At 33.4% G+C, this 26483-nt stretch overlaps 1 protein-coding gene across 8 annotated transcripts in view; it reads left to right on the forward strand.

Moving 5' to 3' along the window:
• LOC143064162 (transcriptional activator GLI3-like) overlaps positions 1–26483 on the forward strand; it is a 121922-nt gene that overhangs the window by 37335 nt on the left and 58104 nt on the right. For 6 of the 8 annotated variants that reach the window (XM_076236783.1, XM_076236788.1, XM_076236784.1 and 3 more), the window contains one exon: positions 5438–5549. In XM_076236783.1, coding sequence (XP_076092898.1) covers positions 5465–5549 — 85 coding nt within the window. In that variant the 5' untranslated portion in view covers positions 5438–5464. Of the gene's footprint in view, positions 1–5437; positions 5550–23684; positions 24048–26483 lie in introns of those variants that run through there. The other 2 variants (XM_076236790.1, XM_076236791.1) reach the window with 1 other exon arrangement.

The following is a 26483-nucleotide window of genomic DNA, read 5'->3' on the forward strand; positions in this document are numbered from 1 at the left end:
GAATTCAAAAGTAAACTGTTACATTTGGAAGATATACAAAAACGGAGGAGGTTGATTGATTTTGATTCAGTTTAGTCAAAGTTCAATATCACTCTACTATTAAAAGAAATTTTTCAAATAAATGCTCTCTGAATGAAATCTTAAGTTTTCCTTCATGGAAAGGACACATAAATATATAGGGAAACAAGCCTACTGATTTAACCCTAAGGTTAATTATCCCCCCCCCCCCCCCCCCCCCCCCCCCCCCCCGCACTACTTATTGTGAGGGAACAGAAATACCGATGCCTGTCTATGACTCCATCTGTCCTTCCTTCTGTGCATCACATGTTCAATTCTTGCCAGATGTTTATGAGCTTATTTCAGAGTTTATCGCAATTCTTGGAGAAGTTCAAAAATCATTCTTGATCAATTATTTTTAAAAGAATTATGTCCCTTGGAAACAGTGAAAAGTTATCTTCCTACTTGCTTACTCCAATCTTTATTATGTTTTACAAAGTTATCCAAAAGTGAGACATTATATAATAAAGTGGAAGTAACTACTTTTAGACATATTTTAAATATCAGCAAGTCATTGTGATGTTTTCTTCACTTATAGCTTTTGTCTCTCCCAAGGCAGTTTATGCAGAGTTAGAAAAAAGTGAAGCTAATTGTGATGGGACTGCATATTTTTGTACATACATTTTATAAACATGTAAAAATATATTATTATAGAGATATCAGAAGTTACAAGAGCTGTATAATCCATATCTTGAAAAAGATGAATAAATGTGTAATTTTTGGGTCTGGCATATGTCTGTTTTCCTTGACTTCATGTTCAAGGTTCATTAGTTATCACTAAGATTTTCCATAGTCATGATAGTCAGTTCAAATCTAAGATTCTAAGTGTATAAAAAATACACTTAGAATATGTTATGTGTACAATGTAAGGTGCACATGGTTAATTTACTTGACCTTATTTGCATGGTTCATTGGTCAACAAAAGTGATTACCTGTTTTATGATGATAAGATGTGGTATGATTGCCGATGAGGCAACTATCCACCAGAGTCTAAATTATGTGGATGTAAGCAGTCATAGATCACTGCATGTTTTGCCTTCAACAATGTGCAAAACTAGTACCTTATAGTCGGCTTTAAGAGGATTGAACTTTACAAAATGTGAAACAATTCAAACAAAAAATCCTATGGCCTGAATTTTGATAAAGACATTAAATGAAAAACTAACATGACAAACAGCATCCATTATGACATCTTCTGAATTAAAAGCTATAGACTAGGGATGAGGCAGAGTTTAATATGTTTTTGTGAGCACTTAAACAGTGGTGGAACACAGCAAACTCTAAAAACCAGTTGCAAACAATGCTCTGACCTGAATGGAGAGTTGTCTCATTGGCACTCATACCACATCTTCCCATTACTATTTACTAGCCAGATTGACAATGGGATGAAAAAAAATAACAAAAGTAAAATGACTGGAGGCACTCATCTTATAGTACTGACAGTTACTGACAGCTAGTTCAAAGCTCATTTCAACTTATAAATAAATCAGTCCCTCCTCAGATTCAATATTAAATAGGTCAATATAATTGGTAAATAGAATGATGATAAGGTTAATCTATATGTCAGACATTCATCTAAAATTGTCATGAAGTCAAGTTGTTTATGAACCTTTCTTCAGATTTAAAAAAATTGTGACCTAAACTGTTACCATTCATTTTTAATTTTCATTAAATTCACAGTGTCAAAAAAGTCATAAACTATAACCCTTAACTTTACACATGTACTAATTGTCAAAAGTAACAGAAGACAACAATTTAAACTGGAAAAGTCATGTCAAAATTTTAATATTCATTATCTAACATAAATATTCAAAATCAGAACAAATGATAAACAGACACTCAGGAATCAGTGTCAATGACAGGCTCACAGTTCTCAAAATAATTGTGGTCCAAAGGTTTTGGCCACCAAAATATCCAAAGGACCACCACATTTTGAAAATTTGCAATAGAAAAAATAGTGAGGACCAGTAGATTTCTTCAAGGACCACCAGGAAAAGAAAGATTTTGAGTCAACTCTGCAGGCTAATTATACTGTTTTATCAATTCATTGATATATTGATATAATTCAGTTATTTTATTCTGCTGTTCTACTATTACATTTTGTACTACATTCTGAGCAAGTAGGAGAGATCAATTTCAGAGAGGAACTGAATTATTTACTAGAAATTAGCTAGGAAAGTTTCTAAACGAACAATCAGTGAAATTGAAAGCTCATTAACACTTAACAGGCTATTATTTGAACTTGGAATTATTATCAATTATGGAATTTACATAATTTCTTGGTTTGATTTTTTTTTAATAAATTCCATGTTTATTCTATACTTTAATGTTCTGTGCTGTGCACAACACTTTCTATTACAAAGAAGATAGTATATTTTCAATAGAATGTACTGTGCCGCGCACAACACTATCTATACAAAATACATTGTATGGAAAGTGTTATGAACAGCTCAAAACATTATAATACCAAATAAACATGGAATCTATTAAAAATTTCAAGCACAAGAAATTATGCAAATTCCATAATTAAAAATAATTCCAAGTTCAAATAATAGCCTGTTACTTGTTAATTAAAATAGAACATTATACTTAGTTAAAGTGCTGAAATGAAATCTGTAAATAAGAGAGAAAAAAAGTTTTCTTTGATATTTGGTGGTTTGCAATGATCTGCAGATCTGTACTGTCAATAATACAATTAAGCCCTTGTAGAATTTCAGACTGGGATCCTTGATACCTATGATAAATGATAATAATATGTAAGATTAAGATATGGTCAAATCTTACTTGTTTTTGGACAAGGAAAAAGAAAAACTGATGATGTTGGGATATGTATTTAAATCCCAGAGCTGATGTCAATCATAAGTCAAGTTACACCATGTGCCTACCTATCTACTTTAAGTGACGTAATGCAAATTATGAAATAATTACTTTACAGTTTTATAACATACTTGTTTTATTTAATTTCATATGGGCCCACCACTAAGTGGTTTGGGTCATAAAGTGATACCCTTACCTGTCAAAGTTGTTTGGGTTATATAGTGTCAACAAACATTTCTACAGACTTTTCTTTAAATAAAAATTTCTTCACATATATGCATATTGAGCTGATTTTTAGTATGTGAATCTACTATGATGGGTTACCATGGTTATTGATCTAATTTTCATTTGGTTCTGCTCCATTTATTTGTGCCAAAATTTCGTCTGTCTATCCATCCGTCAGTCCAGCAAATCAGTTTTCCACATTTTTTTCTGCAATGTTAAAGAAATTAATTTGATAGTTGGTGTATTGTTTTATCATGAAAAGTTACAGATCAAGTTCAAATTTTATTCCAGTCTAATGATTTTATGGCGGCGCGCGGTCCTTTGACTTGGAAAATTCACTTAGATAATCAGTTTTCAGCACTTTTTTTTCGTCATGCTTGAAGATATTGACTTGAAAATTGGGATATAGTTTTATCTCAACAAGATACAGATCAAGTTCCAATTATTTTCCAGTCTGATGATTTTGTGCAGAGTTATGGTCCTTGGACATAGAAAATTCACTTGAATAATCTGTTTTCAACACTTTTTATGGCCCACCTGCGATAGGAGAGGGGCATTATGTTTTCTGGTCTGCGTCCGTTCGTTCGTCAGTCAGTCCGTCCATCCGTCCGTCTGTCTGTCCCACTTCAGTTTAAAGTTTTTGGTCAAGGTAGTTTTTGATGAAGTTGAAGTCCAATCAACTTGAAACTTAGTACACATGTGCCCTTTGATATGATCTGTCTAATTTTAATGCCAAATTAGAGTTTTGAGTCTTTTGACCCCAATTTCACGGTTTGCTGAATATAGGAAATGATAGTGCAAATTTCAGGTTAAAGTTTTTGGTCAAGGTAGTTTTTGTCGAGCCTGCAACTTTTGTTGCAGAAAGCTCGACATAGGGATAGTGATCCGGCGGCGGCGGCTACGGCGGCAGCGGCGGCGGCGGCTACGGCGGCAGCGGCGGCGGCGTTAGCTACCTTCTTAAAATGTTTATATTTTAGAAGGTGAAAGACCTGGATGCTTCATACTTTGTATATAGATGCCTCATGTTACGAAGTTTCCGTCAGTCACATGTCCAATGTCCTTGACCTCATTTTCATGGTTCAGTGACCACTTGAAAAAAAAGTTCAAAATTTTTGTAATGTTGAATTCTCTCTTATTATAAGTAATAGGATAACTATATTTGGTATGTGCGTACCTTGCAAGGTCCTCATGCCCGTCAGACAATTTTCACTTGACCTCGACCTCATTTCATGGATCAGTGAACAAGGTTAAGTTTTGGTGGTCAAGTCCATATCTCAGATACTATAAGTAATAGGGCTAGTATATTTGGTGTATGGCAGGACTGGAAGGTGTACATGTCCAACTGGCAGGTGTCATCTGACCTTGACCTCATTTTCATGGTTCAGTGGTTATAGTTAAGTTTTTATGTTTTGGTCTGTTTTTCTCATACTTTATCTAATAGGTCTACTATATTTGTTGTATGGAATGGTTGTAAGGTGTACATGTCTAGCGGTCAGATGTCATCTGACCTTGACCTCATTTTCATGGTTCAGTGGTCAAAGTTATGTTTTTAAGTTTTGGTCTTTTTATCTAATATTATATGCCAAAGGTCAACTATATTTGGTGTATGGAAATATATTATGGTCTTTATGTCAGTCCCGCAGGTGTTATTTGACCATGACCTCAATTGCACTGTTCATTGCACAGTGTTAAGTTTTTGTGTTTTGGTCTATTTTTCTTAAACTATAAGTAATAGGTCAACTATATTTGTTGTATGGAAGCTTTGTTAGCTGTACATGTCTGCCTGGCATGGTTCATGTGACGTTGACCTACTTTTCATGGTTCATTGGTCTTTGTTTAGCTATCTTGGTTAATGTTAAGTTTATGTGACAGTTGTAATCAAGCTTTATACTTAGGACTATCAACATAAAATCAATGATTAGTAAAGAAGGCGAGACATTTCAGTGTGTGCACTCTTGTTGATGAAGTTGAAGTCCAATCAACTTGAAACTTAGTATACATGTTCCCTATGACATGATCTTTCTAATTTAAATGCCAAATTAGAGTTTTTAACCCATTTTCAGGGTCCACTTAACATCGAACATTATAGTGCAAGTTGGGCATCCGTATACTATGGACACATTTTGTTCATCATGCTTGAAGATATTGACTTGATATTTGGTAAAAAGTTTACATGTTATAGATCTAGTTCTAATTTTGTTCCAATACAATGGATTTTTAACTGGTAGGCAATGGTAGGGGACTATGTATTGCCATGCAATACTTATAGAATGCTTGTGTTTTCAGTAAACTTATAAGCAAGAATTATTTGTTTGAGTTTTGTGTCTTATCATTTCAGGAGTAATGAAGAAGAGAAAAAATAAGTATGTCAGATGAAGAATGTCCAAACGTTACGGACATCGACTTGGCACCAACCAAAGAGTCGACCAGTTCACAGACCAGTCCAGATGGTAAATTCAACTTATGTACAAAGTAACACTGATACTAAAAACAAATAATATACAAAGTAACACGGATACTAAAAGTAATGCAATGGGCCTACACATTAACATAAAGAGAAGATGCTCACAAAATTGCGGTACAAATGGGCAAGTGTTGAAAAAAAGAGTTTTTATAAATTTCGCAGGAATTACGTCGACTCAGTGCATGCACAAAAGTGTATAAGACACAGATCAATAATGGTCTTGAAATTTGGATATTTCCTCAAAAATTGGTGTTTTCTATTGAAAAAAGATTGTTTCAAAGACAAATCTAGATAGTACAAAACACTACATTCATAACTCATATCATGAGTTGCGGCTCAAAGAAAGGAGAAGGTTCACGAAGGGTTAAAATTGGCCCTGAATTTTTTAAGTTTTTTTAAATCAGGCCAAAAAATTACAAATTTCACATAGAAATACTTTTGATAATACTACTAAGACAAAAATATTTTTTCTGGCACTTTCCTTTACTATTTATGGAGCAATGACCCCTTAAATGAGCATAATTTGTATTAAAAGGTCAATTTTGGTACTTTTTGTCCATAATTTCAATTGTTTTTGGCATAATTAACCTTGGCCTCCATCTACGATCCAAAAAGTTTTTATATTGATGAAATCTATATCAAAATTGGAATCTTTTGGTTACAACACATTTTGGATCGTAAGTGGCTGCCAATGTGTTTCAAAAGCTTTTAGGTCTGAAAAATGCACAAAATCATCATATTTTGACAAAATGTCCAAAATGGGCTTACTTTTGGCGAATATCTTGTACTCTTATGAAAAGTACTGACATATTTAGCATTTATACTTTTGAAATAGACCCATTTAAGAACTAAATTGAGACCTTTTTGGTGTTTTATGATCAAGTTGATATTTTAGGCCATTTTGTGCCATTAGTGAACCTTGTCCTTTGTCTTTTCCTTTAGTGATATAGATACAAAAAGTCTTTGACTGTTACGCATCCTCCTTTTAGATAGTAATAACAAAAAACAGTCTACAAAGGAAATATTAACAAAGTAAATACATTTGTTTTGCCTAAAATTGCAGATTCAGCATGAATATAAAAATAAGGGGTTAAATGCATTGAATAAGGAAGAGCAAGTTGGTTGCAATGAAGTTGTCTATTGTGTATACCCTGTTACAATCTGCGGTCAAAATTCATCAAACATATTGCAGAATGTATGCACGCTCATATGCAGCTAAGTTATAATCGCACTATTATGCATTTTACAAGTTTTTGTGCATGATGTATGTAGCATTTTTTTCATTTTTTTGATGAGTTTATCATTTGCAGTATTATAAATAGTCACATTATCTTGATAGTGGAATGCTAATGATGTGATTTATAGCATTTGTTATTCCTAAGATACAAGAGATCAAATTTGATTAAAACCTTTGACTGTTTCCCCCGCGTATAATACGCCCTAAAAAGGGGATTGATGATTACCTTTTTAATTACAATTCAAACAAACCTAATTTTTTTTCTTTTTTATTTGCCATTTTCAAACTGAGTAAGCAGAAATAAACGTCTTCAATTATCAATCTTTTTAAAATATTTTAACAGCATTGAATATTTTCATTTTTTTGCCATATTATATTTATACACAGTAACATGGAGCTGAACCTAGGAAAAAAAGACAAGTCCAATCTCTTACTAGTTTTTATCTAATCAAAAGTGCAAAGCAAATTGCACCAACTCCTCTACTACAGTTGAAGTTACTCTTCTATCAAAGTTGGAAAGGGGGTGAGATGAAGGAATATGGTCAACTACTATCTCCACTTGGGGCTAATCTCAAATTAGAAATATGTCATATTGTTTGTGTTTGTGAGATCAGATTGAGAGGCTTTTTTATACGACCGCAAAATTTGAAAAATTTTTTGTCGTATATTGCTATCACGTTGGCGTCTGCGTCGTCGTCGTCGTCCGGCGTCCGAATACTTTTAGTTTTCGCACTCTAACTTTAGTAAAAGTGAATGGAAATCTATGAAATTTTAACACAAGGTTTATGACCACAAAAGGAAGGTTGGTATTGATTTTGGGAGTTTTGGTCCCAACATTTTAGGAATTAGGGGCCAAAAAGGGCCCAAATAAGCATTTTCTTGGTTTTCGCACTATAACTTTAGTTTAAGTTAATAGAAATCTATGAAATTTTGACACAAGGTTTATGACCACAAAAGAACGGTTGGGATTGATTTTGGGAGTTTAGGTTTCAACAGTTTAGGAATTAGGGGCCAAAAAAGGGCCCAAATAAGCATTATTCTTGGTTTTCGCACAATAACTTTAGTTTAAGTAAATAGAAATCAATGAAATTTAAACACAATGTTAATGACTACAAAAGGAAGGTTGGTATTGATTTTGGGAGTTTAGGTCCCAACAGTTTAGGAATTAGGGGCCAAAAAGGGACCCAAATAAGCATTTTTCTTGGTTTTCGCACCATAACGTTAGTATAAGTAAATAGAAATCTATGAAATTTAAACACAAGGTTTATGACCATAAAAGGAAGGTTGGTATTGATTTTGGGAGTTTTGGTCCCAACAGAATAAGGGGCCCAAAGGGTCCAAAATTAAACTTTGTTTGATTTCATCAAAATTGAATAATTGGGGTTTTTTGATATGTCGAATCTAACTGTCATGACTGTGTATGTAGATTCTTAACTTTTGGTCCCGTTTTCAAATTGGTCTACATTAAGGTCCAAAGGGTCCAAAATTAAACTTAGTTTGATTTTGACAAAAAATGAATCAGTTAGGTTCTTTGATATGCTGAATCTAAAAATGTACTTAGATTCTTGATTATTGGCCCAGTTTTCAAGTTGGTCCAAATCGGGGTCCAAAATTAAACTTTTTTTGATTTCATCAAAAATTGAATAAATGGGGTTCTTTGATATACCAAATCTAACTGTGTATGTAGATTCTTCATTTTTGGTCCTGTTTTCAAATTGGTCTACACTAAAGTCCAAAGGGTCCAAAATTAAACTTAGTCTGATTTCAACAAAAATTGAAATCTTGGGGTTCTTTGATATGCTGAATCCAAAAATGTACTTAGATTTTTTATTATGGGCCCAGTTTTCAAGTTGGTCCAAATCAGGATCTAAAATTATTATATTAAGTGTTGTGCAATAGCAAGTCTTTTCAATTGCACAGTATTGCGCAATGGCAAGAAATATCTAATTGCACAATATTGTGAAATAGCAAATTTTTTTTTAATTAGAGTTATCTTTCTTTGTCCAGAATAGTAAGCAAGAAATATCTAATTGCAAAATATTGTGCAATAGCAAGATTTTTTTTTAATTGGAGTTATCTTTCTTTGTCCAGAATCAACTTAAATCTTTGTTATATACAATATACAATGTATATTCACTTTTTACTACCAACTGATAAATTATAATAAATAACATTCAGTGATAACAAGCAGTTTTTTTTACATCTTAATATTTTATGATGTATTTAAATGAGTAGTTATTGTTGCAAACTCCATTAGAAATTTTAATTGAGATTAGTTTTGGAATAAGGGAAAGGGGGATGTGATTAAAAAAATTGGGTTCAATTTTTCTCATTTGAAATTTCATAAATAAAAAAGAAAATTTCTTCAAACATTTTTATGCCCCACCTACGATAGTAGAGGGGCATTATGTTTTCTGGTCTGTGCGTCTGTCCGTCCTTCCGTCTGTCCGTTCGTTCGTCCGTCCGTCCGTCTGTCCGTTCGTTCGTCCGTCCGTTCGTCCGTCCGTCTGTCCCGCTTCAGGTTAAAGTTTTTGGTCAAGGTAGTTTTTGATGAAGTTTAAGTCCAATCGACTTCAAACTTAGTACACATGTCCCCTATGATATGATCTTTCTAATTTTAATGCCAAATTAGAGTTTTTACCCCAATTTTACGGTCCACTGAACATGGAAAATGATAGTGCGAGTGGGGCATTCGTGTACTGAGGACACATTCTTGTTTTGAGAGGATTAATATTCAACAGCATAGTGAATTGCTCTAAGAGAAACAAAAATTTTAAGTTCATTAGAACACATTCATTCTGTGTCAGAAACCTATGCTGTGTCAACTATTTAATCACAATCCAAATTTAGAGCTGAATCCAGCTTGAATGTTGTGTCCATACTTGCCCCAACCGTTCAGGGTTCAACCTCTGCGGTCGTATAAAGCTACGCCCTGCGGAGCATCTGGTTACCATTTCTATTTTAACTAGAAATTTAATGCATCATGCATTTAATGAAATGTAATTTCAATCCCCACTACCCCACAGCTGATTGACACACAGTTGTTTAATTTTGCAGAAGTACACATTAAAAAGCGAGCCTAAGTGACAAAGAATGAGGTCATATGACCTACATTGCATGATTAAACGTCTTTTAAAAAAAAATTGGTTTTGATATGAAAATATGCTGACATGCATGTACTTTTGTGTGATATGCCCATATGGGGTCTAACATACTTTATTTAATGAACATGTCATACATGTACATCATGTTCATTTCATTTCTCAGTTGACAGGTTATTCAAAATTATATTGATTTACTATCATGTACTATTACATTTCTTGAAAATTTATTTAAGCAAACTTAGTAATAAAATTTGTTTCATGTAATACAAAAATACCTGGAAATTTGGACCTGGAAATTTGAGTTCATATGTGTAATGTGTATATTTTCTATATTTTTGATTGCACTGCACACCAGTCAAAACAATATGATGCCTTCATACAAATCTAGTTTTGTCCGTGAGAAAGGAAACCACTTGTGGTTAGTCAATGGAATTTGGTATGCAAATATATAAGCATTGGCACATCTCATTTCCATGGAGATTATTTGGTCCCTTTCCCTTTAGTCAAGGTCTTTTTACTGTGAATGTTTTGCATAGTTTAGATGTTAAAGTTGTGATAAGTCAATGATATTTGGTATGCAGATATATTAGCATTATCATGGACCAATGTCATGGCCAATTTTTAAGCATTCAGTAATTTTTTACTACCTTTAACCTTGAATTGGTCACTGCATGCATGCATTACTTTCTGTATTGAATTTTAAAATTTTTATGCCCCTCCCTAGCTGAGGAGGCATTAAGTTTTACCCTTGTCCATCTGTATGAATGTCTGTCGGTACATCTGTATGTTCCATAGTTAGTTTTTGTTCTCTAACTTTAGTTTGACTCAACCAAATAGTATGAAACACAATGTTTATAACCACAAAATACAGATCTAGTTTGAATTTTGGGGATCTCTTTTATTGTTCTTCTTATAAGTTATTGAACGAATGCAACCAGGGTTGGCATATAACCTTCCTTTCAAATGTCGGTCACTTAACCATTTTTTTATTCACCATTTTTTACTCACCATTTTAGTCAACATTCATGTTACATTTTTAAGATCACCCATGCTGGTTTAAAAAAAATGCATTTCAATTATTACTGCAATTTTGCCATAATAAATGAAGATTTGTTTGAGAATACTGTTTTTGCTTGTTAAGCATTTTAGTTGCATTGATAAATCAGTGTCATTTTAATGGCATCAATCAATGTTATTCTTAGAAAAAACTCATCAAAGTAAACAAGTTTGTTCTTTGTTAAAAGCTAACACTTTTACTTTTTAATCTGTTATTGTGTAATAAGGAATTACGCATCTAATGGTTGATGTCAGCAGAGAATTCGTTCAAATGCATTCATTTTCACTTTACCACTTTGAATGTTTTGCATAGTTAGGATACACTCTCAGTTATTCTTTCTAAATTAAGACTACCAACAGTAAATGATCATGATAATTTGTTTAAGTGACAAAGTACCTATAGGAAGATAAGGAATTAGTCCTGGCTACCATGGAACTTAATACTACAACAGATTTTGATTATGCTGGTGTCATATGGTTCCCATACATTAGGAAGGATTTTCTTTAGGGTTTAGTTGAAAAATATCTTTTCCACAACTTTCCTATCCCATCCCATTTATTATCAGGCTTTATGTAACATGCTATCTATTACTTTGGGATTGTTTTTAGCTCACCTGGCCTAAAAGGCCAAGTGAGCTTTTCTCATCACTTGGCGTCCGGCGTCCGTCGTCGTCCGTCGTCCGTCGTCGTCCGTCGTCCGTCGTCGTCGTTAACTTTTACAAAAATCTTCTCCTCTGAAACTACTGAGCCAAATTAAACCAAACTTGGCCACAATCATCATTGGGGTATCTAGTTTAAAAAATGTGTCCGGTGACCCGGCCAACCATCCAAAATGGCCGCCATGGCTAAAAATAGAACATAGGGGTAAAATGCAGTTTTTGGCTAATAACTCAAAAACCAAAGCATTTAGAGCAAATCTGACATGGGATAGAATTGTTAAACAGGTGAAGATCTATCTGCCCTGAAATTTTCAGATGAATCGGATAACCCGTTGTTGGGTTGCTGCCCCTGAATTAGTAATTTTAAGGAAATTTTGCTGTTTTTGGTTATTATCTTGAATATTATTATAGATAGAGATAAACAGTAAACAGCAATAATGTTCAGCAAAGTAAGATTTACAAATAAGTCAACATGACTGAAATGGTCAGTTGACCCCTTTAGGAGTTATTGCCCTTTATAGTCAATTTTTAACCATTTTTCGTAAATCTTAGTAATATTTTACAAAAATCTTCTCCTCTGAAACTACTGGGCCAAATTAATCCAAACTTGGCCACAATCATCTTTTGGGTTAGTAGTTTGAAAAATGTGTCTGGTGACCTGGCCATCAAACCAAGATGGCCGCCATGGCTAAAAATAGAACATGGGGTAAAATGCAGTTTTTGGCTTATAACTCAAAACCCAAAGCATTTAGAGCAAATCTGACATGGGGTAGAATTGTTAAACAGGTGAAGATCTATCTGCCCTGAAATTTTCAGATGAATCGGATAACCCGTTGTTGGGTTGCTGCCCCTGAATTAGTAATTTTAAGGAAATTTTGCTGTTTTTGGTTATTATCTTGAATATTATTATAGATAGAGATAAACAGTAAACAGCAATAATGTTCAGCAAAGTAAGATTTACAAATAAGTCAACATGACTGAAATGGTCAGTTGACCCCTTTAGGAGTTATTGCCCTTTATAGTCAATTTTTAACCATTTTTCGTAAATCTTAGTAATATTTTACAAAAATCTTCTCCTCTGAAACTACTGGGCCAAATTAATCCAAACTAGGCCACAATCATCTTTTGGGTTAGTAGTTTGAAAAATGTGTCTGGTGACCCGGCCATCAAACCAAGATGGCCGCCATGGCTAAAAATAGAACATGGGGTAAAATGCAGTTTTTGGCTTATAACTCAAAACCCAAAGCATTTAGAGCAAATCTGACATGGGGTAAAATTGTTTATCAGTTCAAGATCTATCTGCCCTGAAATTTTCAGATGAATCGGACAGCCCGTTGTTGGGTTGCTGGCCCTGAATTAGTAATTTTAAGGAAATTTTGCTCTTTTTGGTTATTATCTTGAATATTATTATAGATAGAGATAAACCATAAACAGCAATAATGTTCAGCAAAGTAAGATTTACAAATAAGTCAACATGACTGAAATGGTCAGTTGACCTTCTTAGGAGTTATTGTTCTTTATAGTCAATTTTTAACCATTTTTGGTAAATCTTAGTAATATTTTACAAAAATCTTCTCCTCTGAAACTACTGGGCCAAATTAATCCAAACTTGGCCACAATCATCTTTTGGGTTAGTAGTTTGAAAAATGTGTCCGGTGACCCGGCCATCCAACCAAGATGGCCACCATGGCTAAAAATAGAACATGGGGTAAAATGCAGTTTTTGGCTTATAACTCAAAACCCAAAGCATTTAAAGCAAATCTGACAGGGGGTAAAATTGTTTATCAGGTCAACATTTATCTGCCCTGAAATTTTTAGATGAATCGGACAACCCGTTGTTGGGTTGCTGACCCAATTGTTAGTTTTTAGGAAATTTTGCTGTTTTTGGTCATTATCTTGAATATTATTATTGATAGAGATAAACTGTAAACAACAATAATGTTCAGCAAAGTAAGATTTACAAATAAGTCAACATGACCGAAATGGTCAATTGACCCCCTTAGGAGTTATTGTTCTTTATAGTCAATTTTTAACAATTTTCATAAAATTTGTAAATTTTTACTAACATTTTCCACTGAAACTAATGGGCCAAGTTCATTATAGATAGAGATAATTTTAAGCAGCAAGAATGTTCAGTAAAGTAAGATGTACAAACACATCACCATCAGCAAAACACAATTTTGTCATGAATCCATCTGCTTCCTTTAATATTCACATAGACCAAGGTGAGCGACACAGGCTCTTTAGAGCCTCTAGTTTTTACTTTCTTGGCTTTTCAACTTCCTGTCAGCACTGAGGTTGTGAGTTCAAATCCCTCATGTGTAACTTGACTTCTATCTGAATTATCTAGGATTGTCAGTTTTTCTACTGAATCTTAGGTCTGTTGTTCTCTCTAGGTAGTCCTGCTTCCTCCACCATTACTGAATCTTAGGTCTGTTGTTCTCTCTAGGTAGTCCTGCATCCTCCACCATTACTGAATCTTAGGTCTGTTGTTCTCTCTAGGTAGTCCTGCTTCCTCCACCATTACTGAATCTTAGGTCTGTTGTTCTCTCTAGGTAGTCCTGCTTCCTCCACCATTACTGAATCTTAGGTCTGTTGTTCTCTCTAGGTAGTCCTGCTTCCTCCACCATTACTGAATCTTAGGTCTGTTGTTCTCTCTAGGTAGTCCTGCTTCCTCCACCAACTGACTGCCACAAAATAGCACAATAATGCTTTAAGTGGTGTTGAACACAATCAAGCAATCAATCAATCAATTAAACCCAGCTACAGTGTAGGAAATATTTCTTCACATGTTTTCACAGAAACTACAGTTCAGAGCACTCTGAAAATGTAAGCATTCTGTACGCTGTGTTTGGATTTTACATCCATTGCTTTTCAACTTTGGGGTCTTGGTGTACTACTGTAATCACTAGCCAGTCAACACTGAGGTTGTGAGTTTGAAACCCGCTCTCGACTCCAATCTTAGTTGACTAGGATTGTCAGTTTTCCTATCGAAGGTCATGGTTTTCTTTGGGCACTCCGGCTTCCTCCACCAATAAAAACTGGCCGCCATGAAATAGCCTAAATGCGGTGTTAAACAGTGGCGTTAAACAGTGGCGTTAAACACTAAAATTAAAAATTCAATTCAACTTATGGTTTTCTGAATACTTTTAGCGCGGCTTTAATAGTCATTATTAAGCAATAACTCACAAAATTTAGACAAATTTAAATGACTAAATACCGTAAGTTTACCCCTAAAGAGCCTTTCCAAAGTATAAAAGCTATATGATATAAGATACTTAAATTGCTTTTCATCATTAAAGTTCATTTGATACAAAGAAATCTGAGCTGACCTTTTAAGTTTTTATACCTTTCTCACTTTTTTTGGTTTGAGGGGGTGAAATCTTATACAGTCATGTAAGTTTAGGTGAAATCTTTTCCAGTCATGTAAGCTGAGGTAAAATCTTTTCATTCCATTTAACAAGGAGAATAGTATGTACTGCCTTGTCATACAGTACTAAGTATTTAAACTGGGAAAGATGTACAAAATCTTCTCATTAGGATCTTTAGAGAAAAAGGTGAAAAAAGGAATATCGTGTTAAAGTTAAATTTGGAAGCAGGGCAAGACAATGAATTTTTAAGTTCCTAGACTGTTACTGTTAACACATATTTTATCCTGATGTTAAAAATACCATTCATTAGATTACTTTACTCATATTCACAGAATATAAATAAAACTGGAGCTGAAAGCTGTTCTTTATGTGTCAATTCTTGTATAATTGACGTAGCCTAAATCACCTGATCTAATATCACTGAAATCTACGTTCTTGTCAATCAAATTGGAAATTGGATCCTTAGACATGTGACCTTCAAGTATAAACTGTGAAGCATAAGTCACTGTAGTCTTGTGTATTCCTGTCAAGTTCTACTATAAACATTGACAGCGCTCATGAATATTTATAAAGGAAGAAAACATGTAAGAAAAACCCCAATTTTGAAAACCACAAGAGATAGACATTGATATTTTAAGGAATCATCAATAAAAATTGTATGGTCACATGAATTTCAATGATATAGGGAAAAAGCAATTTTTGCTGAAAACTTATGTTAATTAATTCAGATTTTTATTAAATCCAGTACATTATTATAAGATATTTCATTATGTAAAAACAAGTATTTACCATTTCAAAGTCATAAAATTTTAGGTGAAAAATGATGATTCTAAAAGTCTGATAATCACATTATCAAGCACTTCATAGTACAGAGCCTCAAACAAAGAAAGCTAAGTTCAGAAAAAACAAGACTAACTGTCCATGAATTTCATTTCTGACAAAATATCACATTTTAAAGATTTCAGTTAAGCATGAAATAACTTCAAGCCAACAAAAATTACTTAAACTTACAGATTTTATTTTCATTTTGACAGGTTTCCTACAGTGTGATGCTTGTTTCATTGCATTGTTTTGACATTTCTTTGATGATATGGTGTTGAGTATTTTTCTGTCATTCTTTTTTTTGAAGAGGTCTCTGAAAGGGCTGGGATCGATTAATTTCTTCTGGAAGTATATATATTCAGAATTAAATAGTATAATATTAATTCTAGAATTAAGATTTGTCTGTACTTTGCAGAACAATTATAACCAATGTCATGTTTTGGACTTATCATAGAACAGCTGTTTTACTTTTATACAGATGTGGCTGTCTCTAGTGTTTGCATTTATACATGTATTATGTAATAAGATGAAAAGCACGAAAATCTCAGGTAAAATTCCAGGTGTTTCTGCAGAGATACCTTTGTTCAACAACTTATCGCTCAACTGTAGATGTAAACAAAATATTAAATTTTAGTTCATTCATGCGAATTTTTACACCCACTGCGGGATAATAGCTTTATACGAAGGTCCCATCATCATATAATATATCAAAGAGCAGCCGGTACAAAACGCGCCACTTTTTATGATTTGTACTTTTGCCAGGGTTTTATCATTCAAATACATCCCAATATGAGCAGATAGGTCACCTTTGGGTGTATGAATTTAATGTGTTTTTTTAAATATAATCTTTCTGTTAGAAAAATTTATAAAGGATTTGTTTAATCTGTCGTAAAAATGACTTTAAAATGATTTTGCCCTTGTTAGACCGTAGCTCAGGTCGTGAAAATTGCTTCTAGCAAAAAAATGTTGATGTAGAAATTTATCATATTGGACACACTTAATGATGTATGAAGATAATAACTAAAATGGCCTTTTAGACCGATATTCTTTGTTAATATGGCTCATTGGCATTCATACCACATCTTCTTATTTTTCTATATAACCAACAAGGTATTCCTTAAGACAGATAGTAAAAAGTATTTTTTGCTCAGGTTTTTTGGTGATATAAAAAGCATTAATTATTAAAGTTTGACATGCTATTTATCCTCAGTCACAATGTGGAGCACGCTATATATTCAATGGTCTGATATATAAGACCATCTAGTCCTGTCAGAACAAGCTTTTGATCCTAATGTACCTTCCCTGTCATTTGTCTGTATATTTTGGAAATCTAAATATACAAACTGGATGGAATAAGCCCTTAAATTTGTCATCCAATTACATACAGACATTTACAAACCCTTTTAAAGCATTAATTATTATGTGAATGTTATGTTTTTTGTGATATTTCAAAAAAGAGTCCAAATGAGACCCAAAAGAAAGTGTTTTTACTCAGTTTGATGCAGAATGTTTCTTATTATACATCAAATGTTGCAGTGTTATTTTTGTTTACTCTTTATAAAAATCTCTGTTTGTGGCATGTGTGGAAATTTGATGTAGTCTGTATTATTCCTGAGATGTACGGGTCTAAAAAGCAAGCAATCTGTGTCCATGCTTTCCTTACAAGGATCTGACCGCATTCAATTATACTTTTTTTGTTTTTAAGAACCTTTCAGAATCCTCTTGGTTTCTGTAAGACATATATTAAAACAGGTTTTTAAAAATTAAGTTGACAATCATACTAAAAATATTTTAGCCCTTTATAGCTTGCTGTTCTGACAGTGTGAGCCAAGGCTCCATGTTGAAGACCGTACTTTGACCATAATGGTTTACTTTTTCAAACTGAGACTTGGATGAGAGAGTTGTGTTATTGGCACTCATACCACATCTTCTTACATCTAATACATGGTATAAGGACACGATGGAATTATTTAAGTTTTGCTTCTAATTTTAAGACCGCAAACTTTTTTGGTAAAAATAGAATGATTTTGTATGTATATAGTTCTTCATATGTCTTAGTGATTTCTCTCTCAATCTAATGGTTTAATTATTTCTGACACTAATAGACTAATTATGTCATCAAAATTTAAAGAAAAATCTCTTGTTTGAAAAATTGTCTATTTAAATAAATAATTTTCGTCTATGATTTAAATAATCCTCTTTACCTTGAATCAAAACTTTTTATTCAATTCTTTTGTGAACTACAAAAGATATTGTATGAAGAACCTCCCGATCGAATTCAATGTGTGGTTTCATATGAAAATACTTCTTTTAGCTAACATGAGTCGAAATTACAAGGCATCTTACAGTAAATATATTATTAAATGACGCAGACACCTGAAAATAGGTTAAAGGTTGAAAGAAAAATAAGGAGTGTGTATTCCTGACGATTGAACCTCAACTGAAACGATGAATAACAAAAATTAACCTGTTAGTTCCTAGGATTCCAAGGGTCAATTATTCGAAATTATAAACTAATTATCCCAGTTGGGTTGTCCACGTCATGGTATTGTTTCCAAAATATGCTTTTTGTATTTTTCCCATTTATAGTACTTGTGTCAATAAATTATCATGATTAAACTTTTTAAAGGTCACAAATTAAAAGAAGCATTGAGGAAGCCTATAATTATGTAGAAATACATTATTTTTACGTTTAAAAACCATTACAGTACGACAGGACAGAAAATTTATTTAGCTGTGATCTTAGTCCAGAGAGTCACGCTGGGTGACAACAAAAACCTGAAATTCCTGTTAAGTTTGCTGAATACAGCTAGAGTAATTGAGAAGAGGTATCCTGGAGCATTCAATTGTTGTATGTCTAGAAAGAAGAATTCTTGGTCTACTTTCTTAACACATAATACTGGTGCATGACTCACCATTTAAAGTGTCTGGAATCCTATTTTTTTTTTAAAAGAGGAACGAATGAATACAAGTTTGAATAAGTCTGAAGATTAAAATGAAAACATTAAGCAAAGGGTACACTGTTGACTTGGTTTGTAACATTCAGAAATTTCTTTATTTTGCAAAAAGTGCAGCTTTTTATTCATTTGAGTTTTGAATGACTTTTAAACAAATATAAGACCATTAAACTGAAATGAATTGTTGGAAACAGTACTAAACTGAAATGAATTGTTGGAAACAGTACTTGAATATATAAAACTGAGATCTGGTATATAATGATAATAATAATACTGGTCTAGAAAACCTATTGTACATACAGAATTTTTCTTAATAAATAATTTCATGGAAATGATGTTGCCAATTGTCCAGTATGAAGTTATTGTATTTTGCAAAGTACTGACAGTTATTGATTATGTATGAGTTCCCTCTGGGTGACCACGTTTTGACATTGTTCTTATCATTGGACTAATAAACGAATTCATGATAAGTAAATTTATTCAGCTGTTAAAATGGGGGAACATTACAATACAGTTTGGATTGTTCAATAAATTGATTTGAGCAGCGATTTCTTGTACTCTATACCCCAAGCAGCTTAATCTAGTCATTATAGAAGTTTTTCTCATACAAAATTAGAGGTGAAGGGCATTACATGCTGTTCCTACAGTAGTGTACCTCAGTCAGTCTGATAGTGCTATGTAATTAAGCCTGTCTGATGGTAATGTGGACTACAATCAGACAGAAAGTAATGTGTGCTTCAGTCAGTTAGATAGAGCTGTGTGCTTTAGTCAGTCTGATAGTACAGTGTACTTCAGTCAGTCTATTATACAACTGTGTGCTTCAGTAACTCTGATAGTGCTTCCTGCTTCCATCAGTCTGATAGTACTGTGTGTTTCAGTCAGTCTGATATAACTGTGTGCTTCAGTCAGTCTATAGTAGATGGTTCTTCAGTCAGTTCAATATTATTGTGTGGTTCAGTCAGTCTGATAGAGATGTATTCTTCCATCAGCCTGATAGTACTATGTGCTTCAGTCAGTCTGATAGTACAGTGTGTGCTTCCATCAGTCTGATAGTACTGTGTGCTTCAGTCAGTCTGATAGTACTGTGTGCTTCAGTCGGTCTGATAGTACTGTGTGCTTCCATCAGTCTGATAGTACTGTGTGCTTTAGTCAGTCTGATAGTAGTATGTGGTTTAGTTTCCATCAGTCTGATAGAACTGTGTGCTTCCATCAGTCTGATAGTACTGTGTGCTTCCATCAGTCTGATAGTACTGAGTGCCTCAGTCAGTCTGATAGTACTGAGTGCTTCAGTCAGTCTGATAGTACTGTGTGCTTCAGTCAGTCTGATAGTACTGTTTGTTTCAGTCAGTCTGATAGTACTGTGTGCTTCAGTTAGTCTGATAGTACTGTGTGCTTTAATCAGTCTGATAGTACTGTGTGCTTCCATCATTCTGATAGTACTGTGTGCTTCAGTCAGTCTGAGAGTGCTGTGTTCTTCAGTCAGTCTGTAGGTAATGTGGGCTTCCATCAGTCTGATAATACATATTTGGAGTGCCACAAGTCAGTCAGATAGTACACACTTTGGCTAGTGCTTCAGTCTGATGGTACAGCTTTTTAACGTCTGTCAGTCAGGGAGCTAGAACGTTATTTTAGTGCTGTTGGGCTGTCTGAGAGTTCACTTTCTTAACTTAAGTGTTGTCAGTCATATAAAACTCTTTTGGGTGCTTTCAGTCAGTCTGATAGAACAGCCTTTAGGCGCCTTTAGTCAGTCTGATAGAACTCCTTCATGTGTCTTCAGTCAGTTTAATAGAACATTCGTTTGAGTTCCTTCAGTCAGTCTAATATATCTTTCTTTTAGTGACTTCAGTCAATCTGGTAGAACTCTTTTGGGTGCCTTCAGTCAGTCTGATAGAACTCTTTTGGGTGCCTTCAGTAAGTGTGATAGACACTGTTTGAGGTGCCTTCAGTCAGTCTGATAGAACTCTTTTGGTTGCCTTCAGTCATTCTGATAGAACACTTTTGGTTGCCTTCAGTCAGTCTGATAATATACTTTTAGGTTCCTTTAGTAAGTCTGATAGATTTCTTATGGTTGCATTCAGTCAGTGTGATAGAACTCTTTTAGGTTCCTTCAGTCAGTCTGATAGAACTCCTTTTGGTGCCTTCAGTCAATCTAATAGAACATCAGGCCATTCATTAGGAGGCGGTACCCGGTACTTTTACCCTCCTATGCTGTTGACAAGTACCGCCTAAATGTAGGAATTTTTATATAAGATATTCATGGAATAAATTGAAAAGTACCACCTAGAAACGTGGAAAGTACCAGTCAACATGAAAGATAATGAAACCCCTGGAACATTTGTTTGAGATCCTTCAGTCAGTCTAATAGATCTTTTTATGCCCCACCTACGATAGTAGAGGGGCATTATGTTTTCTGGTCTGTGCGTCCGTTCGTTCGTCCGTCTGTCCGTCCGTCCGTCCGTCTGTCCCGCTTCAGGTTAAAGTTTTTGGTCAAGGTAGTTTTTGATGAAGTTGAAGTCCAATCAACTTGAAACTTAGTACACATGTTCCTTATGATATGATCTTTCTAATTTTAAAGCCAAATTAAACTTTTGACCCCAATTTCACGGTCCACTGAACATAGAAAATGAAAGTGCAAGTTTCAGGTTAAAGTTTTTGGTCAAGTTAGTTTTTGATGAAGTTGAAGTCCAATCAACTTGAAACTTAGTACACATGTTCCTTATGATATAATCTTTCTAATTTTAAAGCCAAATTAAACTTTTGACCCCAATTTCACGGTCCACTGAACATAGAAAATGAAAGTGCAAGTTTCAGGTTAAAGTTTTTGGTCAAGGTAGTTTTTGATGAAGTTGAAGTCCAATCAACTTTAAACTTAGTACACATGTTCCCTGTGATATTATCTTTCTAATTTTAATGCCTAATTATATTTTTTACCCAATTTCACGGTCCATTGAACATGGAAAATGATAGTGCGAGTGGGGCATCCGTGTACTTTGGACACATTCTTGTTTTTTGGTGACTTCAGTCAGTCTGGTAGAACTATTTTGGGTGCCTTCGGTCAGTCTGCTAGAACTCTTTTGGGTGCCTCCATTCAGTGTGATAGACACTTTTTGAGGTGCCTTCAGTCAGTCTGATAAAACACTTTTAGGTTCCTTTAGTCAGTCTGATAGAACACGTTTTGGTTCCTTTAGTCAGACTGATAGAACTCTTTTGGTAGCCTTCAGTCAGTGTGATAGAACTCCTTAAGGTTCCTCCAGTCAGTCTGATAGAACACAATTTTTTTGTGTGCCTTTAATCAGTTTGATATAACACTCTTTTGGTTGCCTTCAGTCAGTCTGATAGAACACTTTTGGTTGCTTTCAGTCAGTCTGATAAAACACTTTTAGGTTCCTTCAGTCAGTCTGATAGAACCATTTTTTGGTTCCTTAAGTCAGACTGATAGAACTCTTTTGGTTGCCTTCAGTCATTGTGATAGAACTCTTTTAGGTTCCTTCAGTCAGTCTGATAGAACATTTTTTGAGTTGCCTTCAGTCAGTCTGATAGAACACATTTTTTTTGTGTGTCTTCAATCAGTCTAATAGAACACAATTTTTTGTGTGCCTTCAATCAATTTGATATAACACTCTTTTGTGTGCCTTCAATCAGTCTGATAGAACACTTTTTGAGGTGCCTTCAGTCAGTGTGATAGACATTTTTTTAGGTGCCTTCAGACAGTCTGATAGATCTCTTTTTTGTACCCTTTTCTGTCAGTTATAGTGCTCTTTTGGGTGCGTTCAGTCAGTCTGCTAATACACTCTTTGGGGGCCTTTAGTTGGTTAATAGAACAGTCTTTTTGGTGCTTTCAGTCAGTCTGATGGAACACTTTTTGGGGTGCTGTCTGTTGGTCTGAACAAGCACTGTTTTGGGTCACCTTCAGTCAGTCTGATATAATGTCCTTTGAAGTGCTGTTAGTCAGATAAAACTCTTTTTAATATGGGTGCCTTCAGTCAGTCTGATAGTATACTTTTTTTGGTAGTCAGTCGGATACAACACTATTTTAGGTGCCTTTGACATATGATTCTTAATTAAAAAATTACTTTTGTCTTCATCAATAATTTATCATTATAATTTGTTTTATTTAGTCTAAATGGCTAATCCTGACTTAGTTATCAAAATATACCTCCCCATTAATACCCTCTATCTAATCTTTGAACCTGGGATGACCAAAAAAACTATTCTTGAGGAATATATGTCTTCTGTCATTTGTAAACAAAGCTGAAGGGTTGTCAGAATTCATTCAGTTTATTCCCACAAATCAATTTTAAGATATGAAGACAAGATTGTTTAGTTCCTTAGTATTAAGTTGAGTAATTTTCAATAGAGTCATGTTAAGAAAAATATATCTAATTTTGTTAGGGATCACCCCTTGTAACACTATAGATGTTCTTACTGTTGACATGTATTAAACACATGAATACCTTGTACACTTGGGTGGTCTTTGTGAGCTATGGAAAAATCAAGTGAGGCCTGCTTGGTTTAACGTCATCAGATCATACCATTTTACATTATGGGGCAAAAAGGTCATAATTTAGATATCGTTATCTTGTTTATTTTATTAATTTGATATTTTTTTCTTGAAAACAATGTATATTATCAAGTATATAACAACTTTATTGCATTTTTGTCCATTTTGAGGGGAAGAATAGGAAAAGATTGTCTACTTGAGTTTGACCTGTTTCACCTCAGTCATTGAATCCTTCCATCCCACCATAGTAGTTTTCCCAAGTTGAAACTGTCAAGAGATGATCATCTTAAAAATTAAAAGATGGTGAAAAAGTGGTAAATTCTGTGATTTGTGTTGTTTTATTTGTATTTTATCCATTGAATTATGTAACCTGGATTTGTAAGTTTTTTGAAAAATTTCAATGCAGCTCAAGAAAACTTAAGGAATTCATCACTTGTTGCTTTCGGAAACTTTTAAATTTGCTCCGATTGAATGTTTAAACCATGAGGTTTTAAAAATAATGGATTAAAACAGGAATTTTTGCAGATCTTTAATGCATCTGATAATTATGTTGGAATAATTTTTGATACTGTAAAAAAAGTGAATTGGAATAAGGAATATTAGATAAATCCTAAGGCATTCGTTGTATTATGGAATATTTAATTCAAGAAGTTTAAAATTTGGATTTATAAAATTTGGAATTTCAGTTCATATTATGTTGTGTGATGAATGCAATGGAGGGATAAATGTATATCGCCAACGATGAAAATAAATTTGAGGTAGATCAGATATACACAGGTAGGTTTAAAATTATCATCCCTCACACAGATAAAACATACATATTCAAATTATGCTTAAAATTATACCTGCCTATCTTTTTGCATTATTTTTGGTATATCAAATCTCTGAAGTTTTAGATTTTTTTATTCAAAACTGTGGAAAAAAGAAGACTCAGATGTTTTATTTTTACATTTGATTTATCTTTTTTATATTTTAGTCGATTAGTATCTTTTTTTCAAAGATGAAAATAAGTTTCAATATTTTTTTAATCAAACATTTATTAACATCTTTGAAATTGATAGACACGTTTTTAATATTAGCTTAGACTTTTGAGGGCATTTCAAAAGAAAAGAAAATTCTAAGATTTCAAAAATTGAAAAAAGTTGTTTGATTTTCCAAATTCCTAATATTTGTTTATTCTTACAATTGTATTTTATCAGAATTTCTATTTAGGCTACAATTATTTTTTAAAGTAAAGGAAAAGAAATCCCAAATCTACCAATGTTGCTTGACACTTAATATTACAGAAGACTCCAAGACATTTTTTTAAAATTTAATCAAGAACAGTTATATTGTGTAAATAATGATTTGTGATTTTATATTCTACTAAAAAAAAATAATCTTTCAGTGGTAGGTTTATAAGATGAGATAATGAAAAGGGTTAGAAGTTAGATTTACATCAGAAACTTCCAAGATCACAGCAGTGAAGTCGGACCAAACAACCCAAAATGTGTCTTTGTTTTTGGTCAATATTTTAGGGACCAAAAGTGTTTTACCAAGGAGGTTATATTAGCCTCCTTGGTTTTACTAAGGCTAAATCTTTCTGAAGCAGTAAGATGCTCAAAGTGTCCAACAATCTTCTTCCAAGAGATTGATATAAACTGTAAATTTAGCAAACTCATTTATAAACATTCGGTTTCCAGACACAACTTGGAAGTTACAGATTTTTGAAGTTAACCAACACCCAATCATTTTCCAATTGGTATTCAATAAAATCTTTTTGATTTTATGAATTGTTTACCTATCAAGTAACACTAAATCTATAATCTCTTAATCTAATTAGCGTAAAATGAACCTATTAGGAGGTCATTAGGAGATGTCCATTGTCTTTGATGAGGCTCATAAATCTTGGGAACACACACACAGAAACTGGGTATTTAAAGATCACTACAAAGATAGCTTTTCTTCAATGCTATTGCTTTTTTCTTGATGTAAGTTTTAAACAAAAGCCTTTTTGAAAATTTAATTATATGAAATCACACTATATTGAGGTATTAATATATATTTTTCAGGGTTATTTTTAACCCAATATGAAATCGTCATTTGCAGTTATTGTATGTTTCACAGGAAATCATTTTCAAAAACACTTTTTTTGGGCTAAAAAAATATACAGTTTCAAATTCAAAGCCGATTTGGATATTTGAGTAAATAATTGGTGACAATTAGTTTTTTTTTTTTTAAATAATATTTACAACAATGAATCAGAGTCTAAAATAATTAAAGAATAGACCAAAATGACTCTCTAACCTGCAAGGCACAACCAATCTATTGAATGTAGATGAAAGTTATCAACTTAACATCAGATATTCTCCTTAATTTAACAGGATCAATGGTACCTACCAGAATTGTCTAACACAGAGGAAAATTTTAAGTAGTTTTAACATTGAAAGATTGAAATGGAATGCTGATTATACAATAAAAAAATTGTTTTTATTTGTAAAATTTCTGGTTATAATTTCTTTGATTATAAGTTTGTCTTGCCATAATCATCGGTTTTCATAGTCCTCTACTGAGCCATTCCCTCACAAAACTGGTGATTTGTGTAGTAAACACAGCATGGATGATAATACTATTCACAGTACGTTAACTGCTAGTTATTTTAACAAAAGACCAAAGACCACACACAGTACTTTTACAAGAAAGAAAATCAGTGGAAAAATTGAATTTCTGGACTTTTAAAAAGTGTTTAACCCTGCATGGACTCATTCTTAAATTAAGTTAAGCTTTGAGGAAATGATTCTGACCTTAATAGTAGGATTCATATTGAGTGACCCATATAGAGATGATATAACTGGTATATTGCCTGAACAAATTATTTTTTTTTGCTAAACGAGGATTTAACTTTTTTTTCATTTTTGCCTTTTTTGAATTATATTCAGAGATAGAGATACTTTGAACAGCAAAAATTATCAGCAAGACTGTTGGAACTATTTAAAGATCTACAGATAAGTCTATTGGCAGAAATATTCGAATGTTTCCTTGTTACAAGTTTTTGCCAGTTAAAATGCTGATGTTGACCAATTGTTTGCATTTTTGCCTAATAATAGATATAATAAAGTATAAAAAGCAAAAATGGTCAGCAAGACAAGATCTGCTATGAAGTCTAATTTTTTTCTGAAATTGTGAGTTGACTGTTTTAAGGAGTTTTTGCCCTAACTTGACAATTGTTCTCCT

This window comes from Mytilus galloprovincialis, chromosome 2 (genome assembly GCF_965363235.1).
Source record: "Mytilus galloprovincialis chromosome 2, xbMytGall1.hap1.1, whole genome shotgun sequence".
Classification (NCBI taxonomy): Eukaryota; Metazoa; Mollusca; class Bivalvia; order Mytilida; family Mytilidae; genus Mytilus; species Mytilus galloprovincialis.